Genomic DNA, 22,636 nt, shown 5'->3' with positions numbered 1-22,636 from the left:
TGTAATAAGTGGTTTTATGCGAAGAGAATGTCAAATTTTATGAAAAGAAGCTCCTGTTGTTTAATTTTCCCCCTAATTCTCCAAGTCTCTCTGGCACATGCTGTTTAAGCACTTGATCTGTTATGACTTTTCCAGACTAGCAATACTGAAAACCCCTGTGTTCATTTGAATAGTCGTGGGAGACGTCTCTTTCACCCACACAGTTATGAATGAATGGCTGTCACATTTGTTCCTCCATGGGAAAGAGCGTCTGATTTTCATTACCTGTGCTTTTTTAACTCCCACAGTGCAAAATATTTTGACATGGTGTGACTCTGCACTGCAGTATTTGTGGGACACTGCATCTTCCAGTACAGTACAGCATGATATTATTAACAACAACATTTATTAATTTAAAGGGATCACTCAAAAATGAAAATTTTGTCATCACTTACCCTCACATTGTTCCAAACCTGTATGAGTTTCTTTCTTCTGTTTAACACAAAAGAAGATATTGTAAAGAATGTTGGTAATCAAGCAGTTGACGGTAGTCATTGACTTCCATAGTAGGATTCCATCAACTGTCTGGCTACGAACATTCTTTATAATATCTTCTTTTGTGTTCATCAGATAAAAGAAACTCAAGGAACAACATGAGGATGAGTAAATGATGACAGACTCCCCCCTTTATCTATCCCTTTAAATCATTCCACCACATATAATTGCAAAATAATAATAATAAAGTAGTAAAACAGATTAAATTAATCTGTATTTAATTAATAAAAAAAACCAATGGATTTCAGATGTATTGACATGGGTGCATTCTAGTCAAACTACATGAATTTTTCAAATATGAATCATTTGAAAGAATCATAAAACAAATAAGAATCATTTGAGAAGTCACAAATCTCAGTACACTAACTTCTGAGATATAAAAGCGACCGACTCAAAATTTCTTGGAAATATTGTGAAAATAAAATACATATGAATCATATAGATATTCACATAAACAGTAATATTCTCATAAACCCTCCATGTTATAAAATTGCACGCACACACAAAGCACACACAAAGCACCATTAACATTTGCCTCAGAATTTGTTATTTTACATAGTAATATTTTAATAATGACACAAATAATCATATTCTTAACATTTTAAATGAATTGTTATTCCAGTATAACAAGAGATGGGTTATTTGAAGGAAAGTAAAGAACTAGAGGTAACCACGCTAAGTCCAGACATTATAGTAAGGTTCATGTCCTTGTGAAATTGTCCTTGCAATCTTTTTCAATACCACTGTTTCTTTATCAGGCATGGGCACTAGTAAAGCATGATTCACAGTTTCCACCCCACACACCGTGGGTTGGCCAATGTTTAGCCACAGGCTTATAAAAGTGTTTCATGTGGTTTAAGGCAAAGGCCATGCTGAGTCAAGACAGGAAGACAGCACAGCCTTAAATCAGTTACTGCCCTTTAAAAACACTCTCTGTTTGACATGCAGCCCTGCACCAGCCCACTAAATTGAAACTTGCTGTTGTGGGTGAAGCTGGTTAGTTTTGGGGGATCTAAAATTGGATACGATCTCGAGGGTCTTGTGCATGCAAGAAACCCCCGGAGGTTTGCTGTACTCACGTGAACAGAGGTAGTACATCATTATTTACCTATTAATTTACCCTTTAGTCTTGGTGTAATCCATGTGCCATGTTTATTTCACCTGGCACTGATTCTTGACATACATCCCTCAGCTTTATCTGCAGTTTCTTAAAGTCACTTTAAAATTTATCAGAGATAACCACTGGAATGTTCTTAACACAAATGCAACATTATATTTTATTGATATTCTCTAAATTGTAATGTTGACATGCATTCTCTGTAAAGCTGCTTTGAAACGATATGTATTGTGAAAAGCGTTATACAAATAAATGTGAATTGAATTGAATATTCTTTATTTCAGCAAAATAATGGTATGACTCATAACCTTTATAACCACCTGTCTGCAGTTCATATAACTAAATTTAGATATTAATTGGCCTACACATGAATATTTTATAGAAGCATTCCTGTGCTATGTCTGATAATGATGTTTATTTTTTGTAAATATAAGTGAATACAAATAAAAACAAACGTGAGGAATGGAAGAGTTTGCACGTTCTGGATTATGTTCATATTAATCCAAAATAATTTCTTACATGCATAAACATTGTCAGTTTTGTAACTTGTTTTGTTCAAGAATAAGTGTCTATTTCGTTAGTAATGAGTGAGTTTTAATTAGGCCGACTTCATTCCTTGTATATGGCGACGGATTTCCATCGTAATACATCAAATTATTATTTTATTCCACAAAACCGCACATTTATCAAAACTTGACTGGAGTTATGCAGTAGTACTCTACTGCTCATTTACATAGTGTGTACGTTTTTCATTCCACACCAAGCGAAGAATGCCAATCTCAAGAACGCACGTAAAGGGGGCGGGAACTCCAAAGAACATTTTCTATTGGCCGCGACGCTCTGTCACTCACAGCATGTGCGTCATTTCCGTTGTCAGGTGGTGCTGCTATGGAAAGATGTGATCAGTTGTCCTAAGAAGGCTTTTCCCTCAAAACCTCTGTCGGTAATCGTGAAATTTCTCCAGTTCGCTTGAAACAAACCGCTTTGTGGTGGAGTGTAAATGTCGGTGCGTCCCTGCTGAACGTTTAATCGGCCAGAAATGAGTGAAAATTAGTCTACGACAGAGGATTCCCTCGGCGGTTTTGGTAAGTTGTTAAATGGCCCGTCGGTCGGCTGAGGAGATTTTCACAGGCTGTTAAAGGGACACGGTGAACTCACTGGCTTTGTGGTGTTTATTTCTGTCTTGAAATTCAGACTAACATGCTTTTGCAACGGTTAAATTGTCGTCGGTTTAAATATTTTGAGGTATAGACTATACAAGCAAGAATGCAAATAGAAAATAAGCTTTCTATTTAAGTTTCGCTTGCAAATGCTAAGACGAGTCAAATAGGCTCGTTCTTTTAATAAGTGCACGAGCTTTGTTTCCTTATACACACTTATTTAAGTCATGTATACTAGTGATTATTGTTATTATGTTTCTTGTAGCTGGTTGACAGCGTTCGTCAGTGTACGCCGTGTACTCTGTTGTGATCACACTGCAGTGCTCCTGTCTCTATTCCCTCTGCTGTTGTCTAACTATAAATGGAAACATTAGTCACTTGTTTTTACACACCACAAATCTTAGACATCCAAATATCAAACAAAACGTGTGCAAAACGCGCATCTGATACGGGTTGCGTCAAGCTGCCAGCCAGTGCTCGAAGGTTGCCAGGTTCTCAAGTTTGCATGCAGTGACAGCTAGTATATTTAGATCTAATAAAATATTAAAATGTTCTGCTACAGAGGATCAGAGCGTTTAAATCATGCAGGGATGATATTTCACTTCTCAAATGACTGTGATGTGTGCATAATGCCATAAGATGACCACACTCTATCCATTCATTGCAATGCAGTATGAGTAATCTTTCATATAGCATGGTTTCATCATCTGCATGTTGTTGTTAAAAGGCATAGTTCATCTAAAAAGAAGATTCATTCATTTACTCACCATCATGTTGTTCCAAACATATGATTTTTTTTATTTCTTCAGTGGAACACAAAAGGAGATGTTGAGCTGAATATTAGGCACTGACAAACTCGGTCACCATTCATTTTCATTACGTTTTTTTCCATTCAATGAAAGTGAATACTGGCTGAGACTGTCTAGTGTCTCCTTTTTTTTGTTCCACAGAAGATCGTCATCCAGGTTTGAAACAACATGAGGGTGAGTAAAAGACATACTTCCTGAGAATTTCATTTACTAGTGTTGACATGGATTCAATATTGTGTGTCTGTATGCATATGTGCATCTTAGTGGCAGCGCATTCGTGTTTGGCATGGCCTAAAATGATTGCAGATGGTTTAATACCAACCCATAGATTAATTCTTTTTCTTTCAGGTTGCAGGTCAGATTTTCAGTCTTGGCTGTGCCAGACACAGTCTTGGTGTTTTTAAGATGTCAAATCTCCAATAATGCATAATAAAAGGGTTGATGAGAAAGAAATCACGTCTCTCACCCCCGTCTGTCACATTGTCAACAGTCTGGGTCCAGAAAGACAAAAAGCTGCAAACGTGTAAAATGATCTGCTATAACAGCCAACTGTACCCCCTCCTACGTCCTCGAGACAAGCTGTGTGATCTGTTGCAGAATTACATTTGAATGTCTGTTTCATTCAAAATTACAATTCAACCAAGCTTATAGCTTAAATGTGAATCACAACTGTCTGGTGTAACTCTGAATTCAAAATCCGGGTGCCTTTTTAGCTCTGCTTTGCATATATTCGCTATTAGAGCACAACGATTGATATTTTATTACTGGGATTTCATGCCCAGTCTCTGTATTGTCCTTTAATTTAAACTGAGTTGAGATTGATTTTGAAGAACTCAAGGGGCGCAGAACTGCCCGCGATGCTAAATGCGCTCCCCCACCCCCCTTTGCATCGTGATATGATGTCTGGAGGCTGCGTGTGTCACGCTACCATTGGTGTCAAACAGCAGCATTTCATATTTCTGACAAATTGCTACCAGTGCAAACCTCAGGGTTTGTATGAATCACACTATATCTGTCTGTAGAACCACCGATACAATTGTCAGATTATACAAGAACCCTTTATCCAACAAAACAAGCAGGCCTCCTATGAAATCAATAAGTCTTTAACATAAATATTTGACCATAATTATTGCACTTCATCGTGATATCTGAACATTTTTGCTTTCGAAACGTTTCCTGTTACATACCGGTCAGTATGAAAATCTTGTAAAATCTAGATTACGCCACAGAGATTTGCAGATAAACCCATGCAGATAAGGAATGGAAGGATTACAAATAGTGAAAGGGGGAAAACATGAGTTCAAGATTCAGGGTTATTTTAGTTAATTTGAGCTTGAGGATGGGTCTGTGGCACCATTTGTGAATGGGCTTCTATTGTCTATCACGGAAGTCACATCAACGGTTCACACCTGCTGCTAATCTTTGCTCATGCAAATGCATGTGGATCTGATGGATCATTCATACAGGGGCAGAGCTGTTAATGGTGTCTGACTGTTTTGAGGCATCGGGGAGGGCATGGCTTTTGCTAGATTTCCTTCCCCCACCTGTTATTTGCCCTCTTTATAACTCATGCTTTTTTGGCACTGTACTTTAAGACCTCATTGGATTGGCTATTGTCCCTCAAGGCAAGAATGCAATGAATGAGTGTCCTAGGGTTACATTGTTTGGGTGCGCTTGGAGTTTTGTTTATAGTCAAGAAGCCACGGTTGCATGTAAGGTTGTCTTATCGATTTTATCGTATTGATGCCGTCTTAATGTTTTTGGCTTTTTCAGATCTGCAGAATGTCCAAACGCCGTGCTTCGGAACGAGGGGCCGGGGAATCATCCGGCAGACCCAGCAAGCTCCTTTGTCCTGGGATATCTGGCAACAATGCTAAGAGAGCCGGTCCCTTTGTTTTAGGTAAGCCACCAAGGGTGAATCTTCAATACTAGCCTAGCCCTGTCTTTTTGTGTTTCTATGCAAGCAAGAGGAGGGGGTATAGACTCCGTTCGGAGGCCTCTGTTTGAAAAGAATTGCAGGAATGTTTTGGATTGACTGCTTCACTTCTGAATCCTCAGGTCTTTCCCTGTATGTCACTATCACACTGCAGTCTTGCCTTTGAAATGCACCCGTCACAGTTGGAAATAGCAGTGTGACGTGGTAGTGCAGGGCACTGTGATAAGAGTGTTTATGATTGGCTTCAAAGGAAATTGCTGTTCTCTACACTGACTGTACCTTTTGCATCTGTTCACACTCCTTTTCTCTATCCCTCCCCATCTCTACAGGCCCACGGCTGGGAAACTCTCCTGTGCAGAGTATAGTGCAGTGTCTAGCCAGAAAAGATGGGACGGATGATTTCTACCAGCTAAAAGTAAGTACTCTTTTAGGCCTTGTTTACATGGTATTAACATCAAGTGGTCAGGCGTGACAGTACACCATTTATATCTGGTCCCAAATTCATCTCTTGTGACTATTTGTGATCGGGTTGCATTAAGTGGAGAAATTGGTTGAGAAATACGGTCAAAAAACATCAGTGCAGGGTATCGATACAGATTTTCTGATTCAAGTTCAAAAGTTTTGTGTCGGTAAGATTTTTGTTTTTTTCCTTGGCTGCATATATTTATTTAAAATGCAGTGAAAACTGTAATGTTATGAAATATAAGCACAATTTAAAATAACTCTTGTGTTTTAATTTGTTTTGAGAATCTAATTTTATTCCTGTAATGGCAACATTTTTAGCAGCCCTTACTACAGTGTCACATGATCCTTCAGAAATCATTCTGATATGGTGATTTGGTGCTCAATGAACATTTTTTTTATTATCAATGTTGAAAACAGTTGCTTAATATTTTTGTGGCAATAAACTTTTCAGGACATTTTGATGAATAGAAAGATAAAACAGCATTTATTGGTATTCAGTGTTTTTGTTGCCACTTTTGATCAATTTATTGCTTTGCTAATAAAAAAAACAAAATTCTGACCCTACATTTTTAAACTGTGTCTTGTATGTATATATAAAATGTAATGTTTATTCAGTAGCTTTTCTAGATTCAGTAAGTTCATTTAGTGAAGAATCCATCAGACTTCTTGATTAGTGAGGTAAAAATATATATATTTTTTTCAGCCCTACAAACATGTTCATCCCTGTTTACATATGTATTGGGGATCGGCTCAACAAAAATGGCTTTTAATACCAGATGTAAACTGTCTCATTCTGTATCACCTCACAAAAACCCTCCCATGTGATTCAAACATGTTCTGACCAGGGAAGTGAGACTGCTTCTGAACACAAAAGCCCCTGTGTGTCCAACTGTTTGCATGAACCTTTGACCTGCTTCAACAAATCTCTACAATCCCGTCCAATTCATGACCACCTCTGGTTCAGAGATGACCATCAGATCTTTTTGTTTATGGACCAGCCTGTTATGGGCTTGAATGAAAGGTGCTTGTCAACCTGGAGTCTGACCTTTTTGACCCTACTCTTCCTTGCCCCTGAGTCTAGCGTCTCTCAGATCGTTGTCCAGATGTGTTGAAGGACATGGTAGGGACTTATCTTTGACCACTCTGTAGATAAAGCATTTAATGGACCCTCTGTATTGCCTCAAGATGGTTGATAGCTTAGTATTCCATCGCATTGAAGATAAGAAACCCCCAGGAAGGTTTAGAACAGGATCTAGTGGCGTGGTGTCTTCTTACCTTTGACCTTTGTTGTAGATTCTGACCCTGGAAGAACGTGGGGACACGGCGGGAGAGACACAGGAAGAAAGGCAAGGCAAAATGCTCCTGCATACAGAGTATTCTTTACTGTCACTGCTCTCCAACCAAGAAGGAGTGGTACACCATCACGGCCTCTTCCAGGTAAGAATGTGTAGAATGTGTCATTACAAGTTTTAATGTCTATCAAGATGCATTATTTGTGCAGTTGCTGGAATTGTTTGGCATCTTGTACATCAGGAGTGGGGAAAAGTGATTCACTGATGCACAATGGTTCTGCTTGGAGCTACACAAATAGTATTTATTAATTATAAATTATTCATTGTTATGAAAAAAAGAGCAAAATTTAGCATCATGCATTTAGATAGGGTTGGGCGATGTCTACCAAATTGGCATCAGACGATGTCCACAGGGAAACATCACGATGCCGGCTCAAACATTGTGATGTCTGTCAGCCATCGGCCCTACATTTACACAGGACAAAATGCATCACATAATTGAAAATTTATCATTCATCCACAGAAAACATGCTGATTAATCACAAAATTTACTGTTTTTCTCTAATGGTGCATTTCATTTTTTTCAGAGCCAAGCCATCTCTTCTATTTGATCTCTATTCTATTTATTTATATTTATTCTATTCTATTTCTTTTTTGTTCTATTTCTATTGTTGGATGAGAGTACACAGTCTGCCTTGACTCACCGAAGATTTGTCTTTTAAAATTTGAAATGCATCAACTTGTTTTGGAATCTGGCTGTGACTCTTTGAATCAAAATTGAGTCGATTTGAGACGCTTAAAGATTCCCTCCCCCTTCTCTACGTCCTCTGTCTCACAACTTAATTTGTTCCTTCAGTTGTTTTCATTTTCATCACAAAGTGCTTGCAGTGACTCACCACTTACTTTCTCTTTTTTTTTCCCCCTCCCTCTTTTGCGTCGGCTTTTTAACTATATCATAGACCTCTCCTTTCTTCCCCGGTGGAAATTGTCTGCAGAACAAGCCGTACTGTGCTGTCAGGGCCATTCATTGAAGCTTGCAGTATTGATTGGTTTATTATAGCTTGTCTCTAGAGTGGGCCAGTTAATTATGGATCGCCTCTTGTGTTCGGAGGCGCAGTCATTGCAAACACAAACCACACTGCCGATCGATTTGTGGCCCTCGTTTGACCCCGGTCTCAGGTGACCGAAGGAGGGCTTTCATCATTCAAGCTGTTGCACATGGCGAGTCATACAGGAGAATCACTGCTTTCCTTTTTTGTACCACCGGTCCATTAGCGTCATCTTGTACTTGAAACACTATATTTTCTTCTCCGCTCCATTCAAAAGCTTAATGGTGTGGTTATGTATCCATTTTCTTTGTTAGACACTGTTAAATGCACTGCTGGGTTGGCTGAGGTAAAGTCTTTTATGCTGTCCCTGCAATTATTGTCTGTGCAAAACTTTTATAACGCATTATCTCTTTCTCCATCTCAGGACCGCTCCTGTGAGATTGTCGAGGACATGGAGGCCAACAAAGTGCGGAAGATGAAGAGACGAATCTGTCTGGTGCTCGACTGCCTCTGTGCCCACGACTTCAGCGACAAGACTGCCGACCTCATCAACCTGCAGCATTATGTCATCAAAGAGAAGCGATTGAGCGAGCGCGAGGCCATCGTTATCTTCTATGATGTGGTGAGAGTAGTGGAGGCGTTACATAAGGTGAGCTGCCACGGTGAACTGGTTTTAAAGCCAATAATATATCAAAATTGACCATTTCTATTTTTCGTTTGTTTTTCATCGGATCCCCAGCTTTTTCAATTGGCAAAAATGATTTTTAGTTTCATTATTAGTTATAACTAGTGCTGTCAAAATTAGAGCGTTAACGCATGCGATGCCCATTTTGTCGAGTATCCATATAAGAGCAGTCTTAAATTAGTTAAATAACATCTTAAATGAACTTAAAGAGTTGTGAGAAAATGAAATGGTTATCAGATCCGCATCATATTCAGCAGGGGTAGGTCTTAAAGTGACACCAGCCCAATAAACCAGTTGCTGTGATGTCTGTCATTAATGTTAATCAAATAACAAGGTAACAGAGAAAATTGTAGCTTTAACAAGGATTAATCTATTTAATTGGTCATTTATGCAGTGAAGACTGTAACGTGTTTGACAACTTTGACAATATCTTTATATTTCCTGTTAGACAGGTAGGAAGGCCGCAGGTAAATATGACATTTATTATAATGGGTTTGTGTGAAGATTGTTTTAAGTTAACTTAAATTAGTTTTTTTTTTCACAATTAATTACAGAAAAAAATGTGCGATTAATTAGTTAATTTTTTTTTTAATCGATTGACAGCACTAGTTATAATTTGATTGCAATGCCAGTCACATTGGATTCAGTTTATTTTATTTTTATTTTTAACTATATTTTTATTATTTTGCTACTGTTTTTTTTTTTTTTTTTTTTTTTTTTTAAACTATGGTTTCCAATGGATAAAATGTATAAATGTATTTTTTGGGAAGCTTGTCATTTTGCAGAAGTAAAATGATTGCATGTGCCATTTTATGTTGATTTTAATATGTGAGACACCTAAGTTAATGTGGTGGATGATGCATGTCAATTTTCTGTAATATACTGCTATGGTGATTTGTCAGTTTGCATGCTCTCCAAAGTGTAGCCCACATCTTCAGGTATATGTTGTAACCGTACACTGTTCTTACCGTTTTAGAAGAACATCGTGCATAGAGACTTGAAGCTTGGAAACATGGTGCTTAATAAAAGGTAAGATGTCTTTCCTCTTCCTTTTACCTGCTGTGCTAGTGGAGTTTTCTGTGCGCTCAGCTCTCTGTTGGGGTTTCATGGAGCACCGTCTGGCCTCATTGACCCGTCTCCTCTTGAGCTCTTAGTGAGAGTGTGATTCATCCCCACAGGCTGAAGAGGGAGGGGAGGGAGCAGCGGGAATCTATCCCAGTTAAAACGAACAGGCGTGGAACGTGCCCCTGGTTCATTCCCTGGAAAAAAGGAGAGGGTGATGGAGCCAGGGAAGGGGGGGTAAAACCGCACATGCTGGCTTGAAGGCATCTGAGGTCGGCAAGCATTGTGAATCAGATCGGTTTAGTGGAATTCCCAATCCCTCATCCATAAAGACCCTCTCCAAACACCATATGTGCCGTGTGCATGTGTGTTTTCTGCCGTGCGTGTAGAAAGGGAAGGCTTCTAAACACAGTTCTGTTGTCTCTGCCATTTCAAATGTCCTGAGGAACAAGAGAGTTACTGACTAATTGAAAATCCTCAGTTCTGCCTGTCACATTTGCCAGCATGTGCTGCTCGCCACCGAGTTGTCGCATATTGTAGCTTGGTCACATAAGTGCCCAGCTTGTCTAATTACGAAACCCGTCACACCATATAAGCTCAGTGGCATTTGTAGAGAGAGGAGAAGTAGGGCTAGTTTCTTTCATCTTCTCCTCTCCCTTGTCTCTTTACGGGCAAAGTCTGGTTCATTTGACTAGTGTGATCGCTCAAACGGTTAATTTAACCATCCCTGGCCCTCTTGAAATGGTTCAGTTGGGCTCGGTGTGCATATAGTGTAATTGCTAACAACGCTGGAGCATAGAACAGCTTCTACATTTGTGTGCAATATTGTCATCATTACGACAGCAAACATCTTCTATTACTACTTGGACAGTGCACTTTTAAATTAATTTAAATCGAGTATATTTAGGTTTATAGCAGGTCTGGTTCTCACTTTATTGATAAACAGGAATTGTAGTTGGTGAGTAAAGCTGCAAATTCCTCCATCAATGTCAGCTGTCTCCATAATATTCTTTTGATACGTGCAGCACAATCAAGTGAAAATCGCTGCGTGGGATAAATGAAAAATCTCTTCAGTCTATTAGCACAAGTGCTTTTCTTCCGGTTTTCTTCAAAACAAAAAGTTGCATCATAAATGACGCAAGCATGCTCCGGCCAGGGCACGGTACAAGGCAACCGTGCCTAGTGTGAGTACACCCTTACACTACCTTTCAAAAGTTTTTATTTTTTTAAAATAAAAAAATATATATATATTTTTTTAAAGAAATAAGCAAAGATGCATTAAATTGATCAAAAGTGGCCGTAAAGACTTTTTATGTTGTTAAAAAAAATGGATCATGGTTTCCTCAAATACACTTAAGATTGGACTAATGGCTGCTAAAAATTCAGTTTTGCCACACAGGAATAAATTCCATTTTAAAATTTTTAATTGTAATAATATTTCAAAATATTACTGTTTTTACTGTTTTTGATCAAATAAATGCAGATTTGGTGAGCATAAGAGACTTCTTTCAAAAACACCTTCAAGAAAACCTTATCAATGCCAAAATAAAATGGCTTTTTTTTTAAAACTACCAAGATGCAATTATAAATATTCTCAAAAGAGTTGGGAAGTTATGAAATAAGAACATTGAGTAACACGTGAGTTTTCATTTATGCCTGGTGTTTTTTTTTATTTCCTTATTTTTCTCGTCTTAGTATCTTGCATGTGCCATTGTTGAGTCAAGCATTTTAAGCCTTTTCCATGGGTGTCAATTAAAACGACCAGTATTGCATTGCTGAACGGCACAAGAAAACATCCACACGTATGCACACTCGTCACTGGACCCTATGGTGATGAAACCGAGCAGTCTGGTCTGTCTGCTTCAGTTCAGCAAGAGAGCAGAACACTGTGTCCCAGCTGGAGATAATACAGCCCTCTGCCAAAGGATTCATAGCTCAGAGCTGAGTCACACTCATGTAACGCTGGCAGACCTCTCTCTCTCTCTCTCTCCCCCCTCTCTCGCTTTTTCACTCTCTAAATACCCTTCTGATCCTACTGTCTGTGTGACCCTGCCCAGCCGGCAGACTGTTGGATTTGGGTGGAATGGAAAGTACTCAGTATTAGTCATAAGTGGTCCATGACATGATACTTGGGCCTTCAAAAATGACTACTGAATCTGGTTCTGACATGTAATATCTGTGGAGCTTTCTGCATCTCTCCAGAATCAACCTGGGAAGGCTTTGTTTATTATTAGCATTTTGTCAATAACTGCCATGTAGTGCAGAAGCTTCTTTCACATTTCACAAGCATTTGTTGCCATCATTTCGTACCTCTTTTTCACTCCTTCACAGCTTACACACTCTGCTCTTCAGGGAGCACCATATGGCTGTCACCATCAAGACTCTATAAAAGTGAACAAATTGCCTGATCTGCACATTTGCTTTCACTATTAGCTTTGTTCCTCTTACAGCACAGATTGCCCAAGCAAAGGAACTCCAATACCAAACAATTGCATCAAAATCCCACATTAACCTCACCCAGCAGAGGCAGCTCTGACCGGATTTCAACATCGAGACTTCCTCTTGCGCTTAAACCATTTAACTTTTCCCATCAACAGGGGCTAATTTTAGTAGCACTGAGAGACCGGGAGGCTTCTGGTCTCTTCACTTGAGCAGGAAGAGGAGAATGAGCAATGAGAATGTCCTGAGGAGAAACACTTGCTGACTTTTTTTTTTCTTTCGGGAACCAAAGCAGTTAAAACAGTCATGATGAAACCAGATAAAAGCTTCCATTTAGGCTAAAACTTTTATGAAAATTGAAACTAGCAGGAATTAGATGCTGCATGTAAAGAACGACATGTAAGACAACCAATTTGTGGCATTTAGGAGCAGGTCATTTGAAAATATTGACAACACGAGAAATTGCCATGCAAAAACGACAGTCGTCTCCGTGCAACACAAACTATTTTATGTGTTCAAATGCTTTAAAACGCACAAATTGTCAAAGAGTGTGAGCTAACTGGATCTTAGTGGATCCAGTTCATAAAAATACTGTTGATTTGTTTTAGTTATTTAAATTGACTATTTATACACCATTAAAAGTATACTGAAAACTAACTGGTACAGATGCTGTGTAGAACGTATAGCATTTTTCCCCATATAGTCCATTGTGACTAATTTAGCCTCTGTTTTCACTTATAATCTAATTTAATCATGACCCTCCTTTTTAAATGAAGATAGTAATCAGCCTTAAACCAGTAAGAAATTCTGGGAAAAACAACGCTTCTGAAACAAGCCTGTTTGTAACTGTTAGGCGTAAGTGTGACAGTCACTTTCAGGGTGTGAAAGTGAGAGCGTAACTGGGGAAGCATGGGAAAAGAGGATGTAGCTGAGAGATGTAGATGTTTTTTTTAGAGGGTTTTTTTTTTTTTGATTGAAGGGAGATTACAGCTGTTGACTGTGTGAATTCTCACATTGGAGGTCCCTCAGTTCAGCTCTGTCAGCTGATGCGTTAGTTTTGCTCATTGTAAATGTGAATGCATTTTTTACATGAAAGAGTCTCTGTGTATGTTGGTGTGCTTGTTTTCATTGCATGCCTGTCACTGAAAAAGTGCTGTTCTTTCCTCTCTGAGGTACAAAGATTAGTCATCCCTGAGCTTGTGAGAAGCCACAGGTGACTCACTTGTTTGTCAAGTGCAGTCACGGTGTGTTCTGTCATGTTAGGTTCTGCTTTCTGGAAAGGCAGAATGGCTCCCTGCCACAGATTAGATTTAATGACATAGACAAAAATATCAGAGGCATGTTTGCACAGATACAAACACGACTCACCTAACAACAGTTAGAGTTTCGTTTTGATAAGCGTAATATAGTGTAAAATGTGTGTGTTTATGTATATGTGTTTATTCCACACTAATCCAGACAACAGAAATGAATTGAATAGAGGATTTCGGAGGGGCTCTTTGAGGGTGAATCTAAAAACTTAAATATATTTGAATCGCAATCCAAAATTCAAATTAATTTAATATTTTAGCATTTAGAATTTATGCCTTTTCTTTAGTACAAAATAAGTTGTCATGTAATGAAAATGTTACGGTGCAATGAAGCTTAAAATTTCTAATTTTCTTTTTTCACTTTTGATTTTGTGGTAAATTATGTCCTGGACTTGTTTACATAGACACATATAGATTTCACAAGCTGTCTTGTTAATAAACAGAGCAACTTTATGCGGGAATTCATGGATGTTTTTTGACGTCATCGGTGTTTGTGTGTTGCAGGACCCATCGGATCACCATCACAAACTTTTGCCTTGGCAAGCATTTGGTGAGTGAGGAAGATCTGTTAAAGGACCAGCGAGGCAGTCCGGCCTACATCAGCCCAGATGTCCTAAGTGGTGAGAATCCAGCTTCTCTGCTTGAGCGTGTGTGTGTGTTTATGTGTGTGACTCACATGACTCACCCTCCATGTCACCACTGTAATCAAAACTCATAAACCCAACCACCTACACGGCCCTAATCAGGACAGCAGTCACAAACCGTCAGCATAGATGAGCAATAGTTACATTTATTAAAGTCATTATTTGTGTTGTGTGCCGCAAGACATGACCTGTTAGCTCATCAACGACTCGATACCAAACTCTTCCTTTAAGCTTGTTGTCATGGCCTCGGGCAGATCTCGGCAGCACAGCGGATAAAATTAACAGCGGTCATATCACAAGGTTTATCTTTCCAAACAATCTCTTTGTGTGGAACTGAAGCTCACTCAAGTGATATAATTTCAGTACATGGGACTCGCTGTTTATCTTGTGTGTCAAACATTTATGTAGTCAAATGAGGTATATGTATGTTTATAGGTATAGGTACATTTAAGTAGTCAAAAGAGGAAATATTTGGAGTTTTTTATATAAAATTTTTAGTTTCTAAAAACACGTGTACAGAAATACGTATGGTGGATGTCTGTGGAGTGTTGTGCGTTTTCAACGTGCAGCTTCATTGTAAGTACATAACTGTCAGCACATTTTTATTGTTTTTCACAATCTTAAAAGTGGCTAGTCAATATTGTTTTTGGAGGTAAAAAAACAACTGTGTTACAGATGCTGTCAATTGTTCAGCTTATATTTTATATTTAGCTTATAATATAAAATATTCAAGAGTCTTCAGCAAGTCAAATGTTGTATCATCCTAAATTGTTGTGGAAAAAAATGGAAGTTACTTTCAAGCCAAAAAAGCTTAAAATAGAAACTAGAAACATTTCAGCTAAATATCTCATTGTCCCTCCCACAATAAAATGTATCAAGTACAATTAAAATGAAATGTAATTATATTAATCTCTCTGGTTCTTTACATTGCATAGCAAATTTGCAATGAAATTTACAAAGTATGTAAACATATTCATATGGTTTCAAAAGCCTGTGCATTAAAGCATCACAGGCTTCTGTCTATTCCGAAAGGAGGGTTGCCTCCTGAGATACTTAGTTTTTTGCCTAATTCAAAGACTGCATCAGCTTAGTGAAAAAATAAATGAAGCGTCATTTATAATTAAGTACATGTATAATTAATTCAATGTCAGTTAAACATTCTTAAAATTACTATTTTAAGAAAAAATGTGTGTACTGTGTACGTTTATGTCCCATGAACTGCGAGTACAGAGCACTATTTATATGAAAAGTTAAAAAATCTCTGCTTTCGAATCTTTTTCATTTCGTTGATGCACTAGCAAAAATATCCGACAACCGACCTTTCCAAAACTGTCTTTCATGTGTTTTCGGGGTTTTTCCGAGATCTCTGTGGATGTAGGCTCTGGTTAGATGGTGCATTCCGAGCATGCATGTTAAATAGAGGTGCAGTCGAGCTCTTGTTTGTGGTCTCCATTCACAGTAAAATGACAAAGAAACTGGGAGTAAATCAGCCAAATATGACAGCAGAACAAAGGGAGAGCTGCTTCAGTGAGTCATCACAATGAGTCATGCAGAGAGGAACTACTCTTCCTGCTCTCTCTCCCTATCTCTCTCTCTCTCTCTTCCTCTCACTGTTTTTCCATCGCTCACTCTCTCTCTCTCCTCTACCTCTCTTTCGCTTTCTCATGCGTAGGGTCAAAGTAGAAAGAGAGAATGTGTACCTTACAGAAAAATATAGCATGCAAATCAAGCTGTTTACCAAACAGAAATGTACCCAATTAACCCCTCTTTTAAAACAAGTTCCCATGACTCATTTGTGCTGTTCATGCATGTTGTTGTGTTCTGTTGCCCATTTATGGTGGTAAACAAACCAGCATGGTGAGTGTGAATAGGTTTTGGGGGACTATAAAGATGTGTATATATATATATGCTCTGCTTTATTAAAAAAAGAAAAGAGAAAAGAATGGTTTGTTATGATTTAATGTTCTTAAGGTAGTTAGTTCATTGCCTGCCAAACAAGTTCCTTTCAGTTGTCTTGTCAGACTAAATGAGTCTTGAAATTTGATACTGCACCAAAATATTTTTGCATTCGTATCTATGTACTTGTGTAGCATTTGTTACTGTTCCAAGATAAAGTTCCAGTCTGACTGAACAAGCAAACTGTTGTAGAGCTGCCTGCTGAAATTGTACTTTGTGTTTTCATGTAGGTCGTCCATACCGCGGTAAACCCAGTGATATGTGGGCGCTCGGTGTGGTGCTGTTCACCATGCTCTATGGCCAGTTCCCGTTCTATGACAGTATACCTCAAGAGCTCTTCCGCAAGATCAAAGCAGCAGAGTACTCCATCCCTGAGTGAGTCTCTCCATTATCTCTGTGCTTTCATATAAATCAAATGTGTTTAAACATGTTAATTAGCAAATATTGTGTTTGCCCTTGTTTAAAAGGATAGTTCACTCAATTAGTGTTGTCAAAAGTACTTCAATACCAAGTCGGTACTGAAATTTAAAAAAAATGTGATGCTTTGAGCGCTGTTGAGCAGATTCATAAACACCTCTGATTGGCCATTGTGTTCACGCGCTCAACATATTTGTATGTGATTGGCTACAATGATCACCGCTTCAAAAACTTGTTGTAAATACACACCAGTGACGCTCTTTATCGAGAATTTACACAGATAAAGCGTTACACAGGTAAATCGTCCAGTCCGCTGATAGATGCCTACTCTCAAACGCTCCCGGTGTTGATCATTGTAGCCAATCACAGACATATCTGATGAGCATGTGAACACAATGGCCAATCAGAGGTGTTTACGAATCCGCTCAACAGCGCTCAAAGCGACTTGGTGTCGAAGTCTGTACTTTTGACAACACTACACTCAATAATGAGTGTATCAAATTTTTGATCATTTTATGGTTCTTTTGCACCCTTGAAATCACCAATACATTGTTAAAAATGTATTTGTGTTCCATAGAAGGAAGTCATACAGGTTTGGAACTTGGAACTTTTTTTATTTTTGGTGAACTATTTCTTTAAATGAAAGCTGTGAAAATGTTAATGGATGTGTCTTTGTGCCTGTGTCTTTGTGCAGGGATGGACGGGTATCAGAAAGTACGGTGTGTTTGATCAGGAAGCTTCTGGTGCTCGACCCCCAGCAGAGACTCACTGCCACCGAGGTGCTCGAGTCTTTGAGCGCCATCATCGCATCCTGGTGCGTCTCATCTGATCTCGGCTTTATAGTTTTAATTTTAGCCAAGTTTTTTTTTTTTTTTTTTTTTTTTTTTTCCCCCCCAGAGTTCACATAACTTCTTAGGAATTCATGTGATGGGGTGATGTCATCTTGGGTCAGCAATGTTGTCTCACCACATTTTTGCAATCCAGTGCAGTTTTCAATGATGCATTTAAAGGCCCTTGGCTATACATCTGAAAATTCCCATTTGTCATTGAAAGATTTTTTTTTTTTCTTTAAACAGGCAATCTGTGTCCTCGCTGAGTGGCCCTCTACAAGTGGTGCCAGACATAGACGATCAGCTTAACCACCCCGAACATCTTCAGGAGGTCAGTACCACTCGTGGGATTTAGAAGTGTATGGAATTTTATGGGTGAAGGGCCTTTTTTTATGAGAAACAAGGGCCACAGGTTGACTTAAAATTATTTAAAATAAAATAAAATTATATTAAAACAATCTAAAAAATTTAACTGATTATATATTATAATTGCATATTACTTATAATTTATTTATGAACTGATTTTACTTGTGTCTTATAAATAAGGGCCAAAATGTATAGTTCCTCTGGTAGCAGTGAATGAAATGGTAAAATACATATTTTCAAACAGGTTTAGTGAACACAAACTCTTCCACTGGTCAAACAAACTGATAGTTTCGCACTAAACTCACACCATTCCTTGGTTTGCTCTGCTTGATAATCCTGCCAACCTGACATTGTTTAGAAAGTGCCAGTGTTTCAGCCAACCAGTGGCTTGCTTGCAGTTGTCTTTGCTTATAAAGCTGGAATTGATAATAATAGAAACTCTTTAAACAGCATTACTATGATGAGGTTCTTACTGGCTCTTATTATATATCCTCAGGTGAAAGTGACAGAAGAGTCGTCTCAGTACGAATTTGAGAACTACATGAGGCAACAGCTCTTGTTGGCAGAAGAGAAGAACACTATCCACGAGACCAAGAACTTCCTCAGCAAGAGGCATTTTGGTAACGTGCCTCCGGTGAGGCGCCTTGGCCACGACGCTCAGCCCATCAGTCCTCTGGATGCCGCAATACTGGCCCAGCGCTTCCTCCGGAAGTAGCACTGCCATTCTGTCACCGGGAATGGAGCGAGCCTCGGAACTAGGCGCACACCTGTATGTACATTTGCGTGTGAGAGTGTATGTGTGCGTGTTTGTAAGCACACAGCACGAGTCTGGCAGACACAAACAAGGGCCAAGGAACAGCTCAGTGCTCTGTTGCTCCATTCATCGACACAGGACACAGACTCTGCCTATGGGTGGCACACAGGTCTAATGAGACTCTGACCACCAACACCACCTCCACCATGCCAATCCTTGCCCAAATCTGACACACACACACACACACACACACACACATTTTCAGCAATACCCCAACAGAATCATGTAGCAGATCACACACAACCACCCCTCCCCACCCACCTCTCCCCCAGCACTTTCTACAGAAACGCCTCGGATCACACGATCAACCCTTTCGTTCTGTTCCCCTCAACCAGTTTGTCTGTTCCGCTCCCATCTGTATCTATGACTGCAAATCTACCTCTTACCATTTTTCTATCTCTTTATTTCCTTCTTTCTTGGTCAGTTTTTAACAATGCTCTCCGTTCTAATGAAAGCAGGACTCCTTATGTTGAGGGGGAGACAAGCACAGGCTCAAGAGCATTAGCATTGTGGTTGTGTAACTATTCTGTGTCAAAACCAGTGATTGGTTTTTCCTCAATCTAAATAAGCTTTTTCCATCCTCTCCTACAAAAACGGTAGCATTTTAAGTAAGATTATTCTCTTTTTTTGCCATTGAAGATGTTAAGTATCACAAGTTAGAAAGCTAATAACCTCATATTACTGAAATCATAGCAGCGCATGTTTCTCGTTCCTCTATTTGATTGGGTTTCTGTTGGCAGCTAGCATCTGTCTCTGGATGCGTACAACCAAAAGCTTAACTTGGCATCCAAACCGGCCGATATGGTACGTTACTCTCCCCTCTTGCTTTCGTCCGGTCAGAAGGCAGCAGAAAGCTCAAGGCTACCATTTCCTGTGCATTCGCCCAATCGTAAACAGAAATGTGCATTTAATCATGTGATATGCCACTACAACGGACATTTAAAAGCTGAGCTTGGTGGTACTGTCATGGATTTTGGTGTGTATCACACAGGGACTCGTTGCGGGGTTGTGCTTGGAAAAAGATGAGGTATGGGACAGCTGGTGATGGGATGAAACTGTCAGGAAGCAGGGCGGCTGAGCCGGCAGTCATGCGGAAGTCTAAGCCAAGATAAGCCCCATAAGCACAGCCCTTAAACCCTCCTTTCCTTTTGTGTCCCTCCGTCTAGAGCGCTCACCCTCTGATAGCATGCCAACAAGCCATCAAAGTGCATCTTCTGCCATGTCCTCTATCTCCGGTGCTTTCGTTCCCCACACAGATTTCAGCTGCAGCTCAGGGATCGAGGATTGGCCGCCGCTAGGGAACGTTTTTGGCCACAGTGATACAAAGAAACCCGTTGCATAGGGGACTGTTTTGTTTTTTAATTTTATTCCCTCACCTACCCCTCATTTCCATGTATGGTTATTAAATATTTCAAGCTCATCAGGAAGGAAATGCCATCAAACTCACTCCTCTTAATCCGTTTCTTTTGTGAGAATATTGCAAGGAAACGGATTCTTAATCTCATTTGACTTTTCCAATCCCATTTAAGCTACCCCATTGTATAAAGCATAACTGTGGGATATCTTGCCTTAGATTATCGACAGATTCTCAATTCAACAATGAGCAGTGAATATGTACTTTTGATGCTAGAATATATCTTAGTATACTAGGCGGTTGGCTTGCATGGACCTGTGGCTTAGTTTGCAATGCCTTTATGTCTGGCTCCACTCATGTCATTATAGATGAAAAGGTCATTCAGTACTGTAGGTCTCTGAGCTCATGACTAGCAGCTTGGCTTGTCCTTTTTAATCTCCACTTTAATTTCCTCTCTCAAAGACATACAGCCTGGTAGTACTTTAATACCTTTTCTGTTTTCCTTTTAATTTATTTGCTGTTTTAATTAATCTGCCATAGTAAATGTAGAGATCATATATCACTCGAAAGCATTGCTGTGATCTCTCACGTTTTTTTTCCTTCTATCTTCAGTGAAGGTTTTGTCTTATTGACTCTTTCCTTTCTTTCTTTTTTTTTTTTTTTGAATAATTATTGCAACAATCCTGTCGGTATATTAAGCTACACTAATTAGGAGACTGACTTTGCATAGCTCTATTTTAAGTCAATGTGCACATTAGCATGACATGTAGAATCGATGTAGAGTTTATCTTGCGAGGTAAGGATGATACCGCACTCTGGCCAGTGTGAAAGACATCGTAATGGCGAATGGGCGTCAGTAGTGCAAAACCCAGTACAGGGTATTATTATTTTGAAGAATCGCACCAATGTTTCCACACAGGCCACCTTTGAAAGCATTAGTTTTTCCCACCTCAATGTGAATATATTTGGTTATAAAGCAGTATTGTAGTGGATAATATGTGTGACTTGATGGAGAGGAACTATTTGTGAACAAATCAAAGTCCTTTCCTTAGATACAAAAAGGAGTGCCTCAAGGCTATATCCTAGGTCCACGTAGAGTTCTCACAAAAGCCATTATATCATAGCAAATCTGTATGGTTGCAATATGACTGCTGTTGATGTGGTTGTTTAGTCTGTACCAAAATCCTAGATTAAAGAAATTTAGTAAATATTTCTGTTTAATATGCCCCTTACCTAAGTGACTGCAAACAGTGCTCCCCACCCCCCTTGCATAGACAGTTTTGTGATGTCCAAATTCTGTCTGCAGCATGAGAAGTGTACTTTGTTGAGCTCTGTATACAGTTTAAAAGCAATTAGTGCATGATTCTAATTAGCAAGACGTGCCACAAGATGCAGCAGAAATTGGAGTGGATGTGGGTGTTTTGCAAATGATGACTACGAAGACAGTGCAAGGGAAGATACTGAACATTAAGTTTGACTTAGAATTTCTTTTCTTTTTTTTTTGGGCCACTTTGTGCAGATGTTTCATAAATTGGGAGATTTCTCTTTAGAGTTGTTACTTTTTTGCATCTTTTACTAAAACTGGAAAATCTAAATCTGATGTTAAACAAAACATGATGAAACTTGTCAAAAGCCTGAACGTTTGATGTTGTAAGCTGCTTGGTTAGAATGGTGTCAAAGAAAAAAAACTGGGTAATTGTACAGAGATGAAAAACAAATTTGTATAAAAGACATATTTTTGTACTTCATCAAAATCTCTACATGCATGTCAGCAATAAAATTTGATATGGAAAATCTTTGTCTCTGTAGTTGAAGTGTAAATGTTTTTATTTATGATTTTGGTGTGCATTTAAATCTTTTTTTTTTTTTAACAATGCATCTCTTTAGTAATAACAGTATTAGACTTTGTTCCATTTGAAATAATTACTTTTAGTTTTTATTCATTTTAATTCCTTCTCAATATCTTATTTTAGGTGAAGTTCTCAGTATGTTTTTTGACAGTCTGAGAGCAAAAAGCTCACAACTGCATTTTATATGCAGTTCTGCCCTCTTGTGGTAGACATATGAAATTACTTCTTCTCAGACTGTCTTGACTGAATTAAATTGATTTGTTTGGCTGATGTGATTACTGAGAGGAGTTCTAAAGTGTTTGTTATAATATCCAGACTAACCCTTAAAATGTAACTGTGTGTATAAGTGTGTGTGTGTGTGTTTTAAAGACTAATCTTTCTCTTAAATGTTCTTTTCATCAGTCCGTTTCCCCCCTTTTACAGAAGACTTTTACTCAAGCACTTAGTCTGTGTTTGCGCACATTAATCATCTGAATGTTTGTGTAGATGTTGGAGCTCTTAGGTTGCTGGTCACTATTCACCTGCGTGCCAGAATAAGCTTTAATGT

General features: G+C 38.8%; 1 protein-coding gene across 2 annotated transcripts; it reads left to right on the top strand.

The window, feature by feature from the left end:
* Window positions 1-2,503: 2,503 nt before the first annotated feature.
* On the top strand, window positions 2,504-22,033 carry stk40 (serine/threonine kinase 40). Of its 2 annotated transcripts, XM_048151746.1 has the most exons (12): window positions 2,504-2,736; window positions 3,762-3,794; window positions 5,394-5,520; window positions 5,886-5,971; window positions 7,315-7,458; window positions 8,787-9,011; window positions 10,024-10,076; window positions 14,363-14,478; window positions 16,689-16,833; window positions 17,570-17,689; window positions 17,952-18,036; window positions 18,568-22,033. In XM_048151746.1, the coding sequence occupies exons 2-12, from the start codon at window positions 3,789-3,791 to the stop codon at window positions 18,784-18,786; spliced, it is 1,326 nt and encodes a 441-aa protein (XP_048007703.1). In that variant the 5' UTR covers window positions 2,504-2,736; window positions 3,762-3,788; the 3' UTR covers window positions 18,787-22,033. The 2 variants fall into 2 exon arrangements, with proteins under 2 accessions (XP_048007703.1, XP_048007704.1); XM_048151747.1 differs by lacking the exon at window positions 3,762-3,794 and having other exon boundaries at window positions 2,505-2,736.
* The last annotated feature ends 603 nt before the right edge of the window (window positions 22,034-22,636 follow it).

The sequence above is a fragment of the Megalobrama amblycephala genome, linkage group LG13, assembly GCF_018812025.1.
Source record: "Megalobrama amblycephala isolate DHTTF-2021 linkage group LG13, ASM1881202v1, whole genome shotgun sequence".
In the NCBI taxonomy this organism is placed as follows: Eukaryota; Metazoa; Chordata; class Actinopteri; order Cypriniformes; family Xenocyprididae; genus Megalobrama; species Megalobrama amblycephala.
This window is presented reverse-complemented; position numbering and strand designations above follow the sequence as displayed.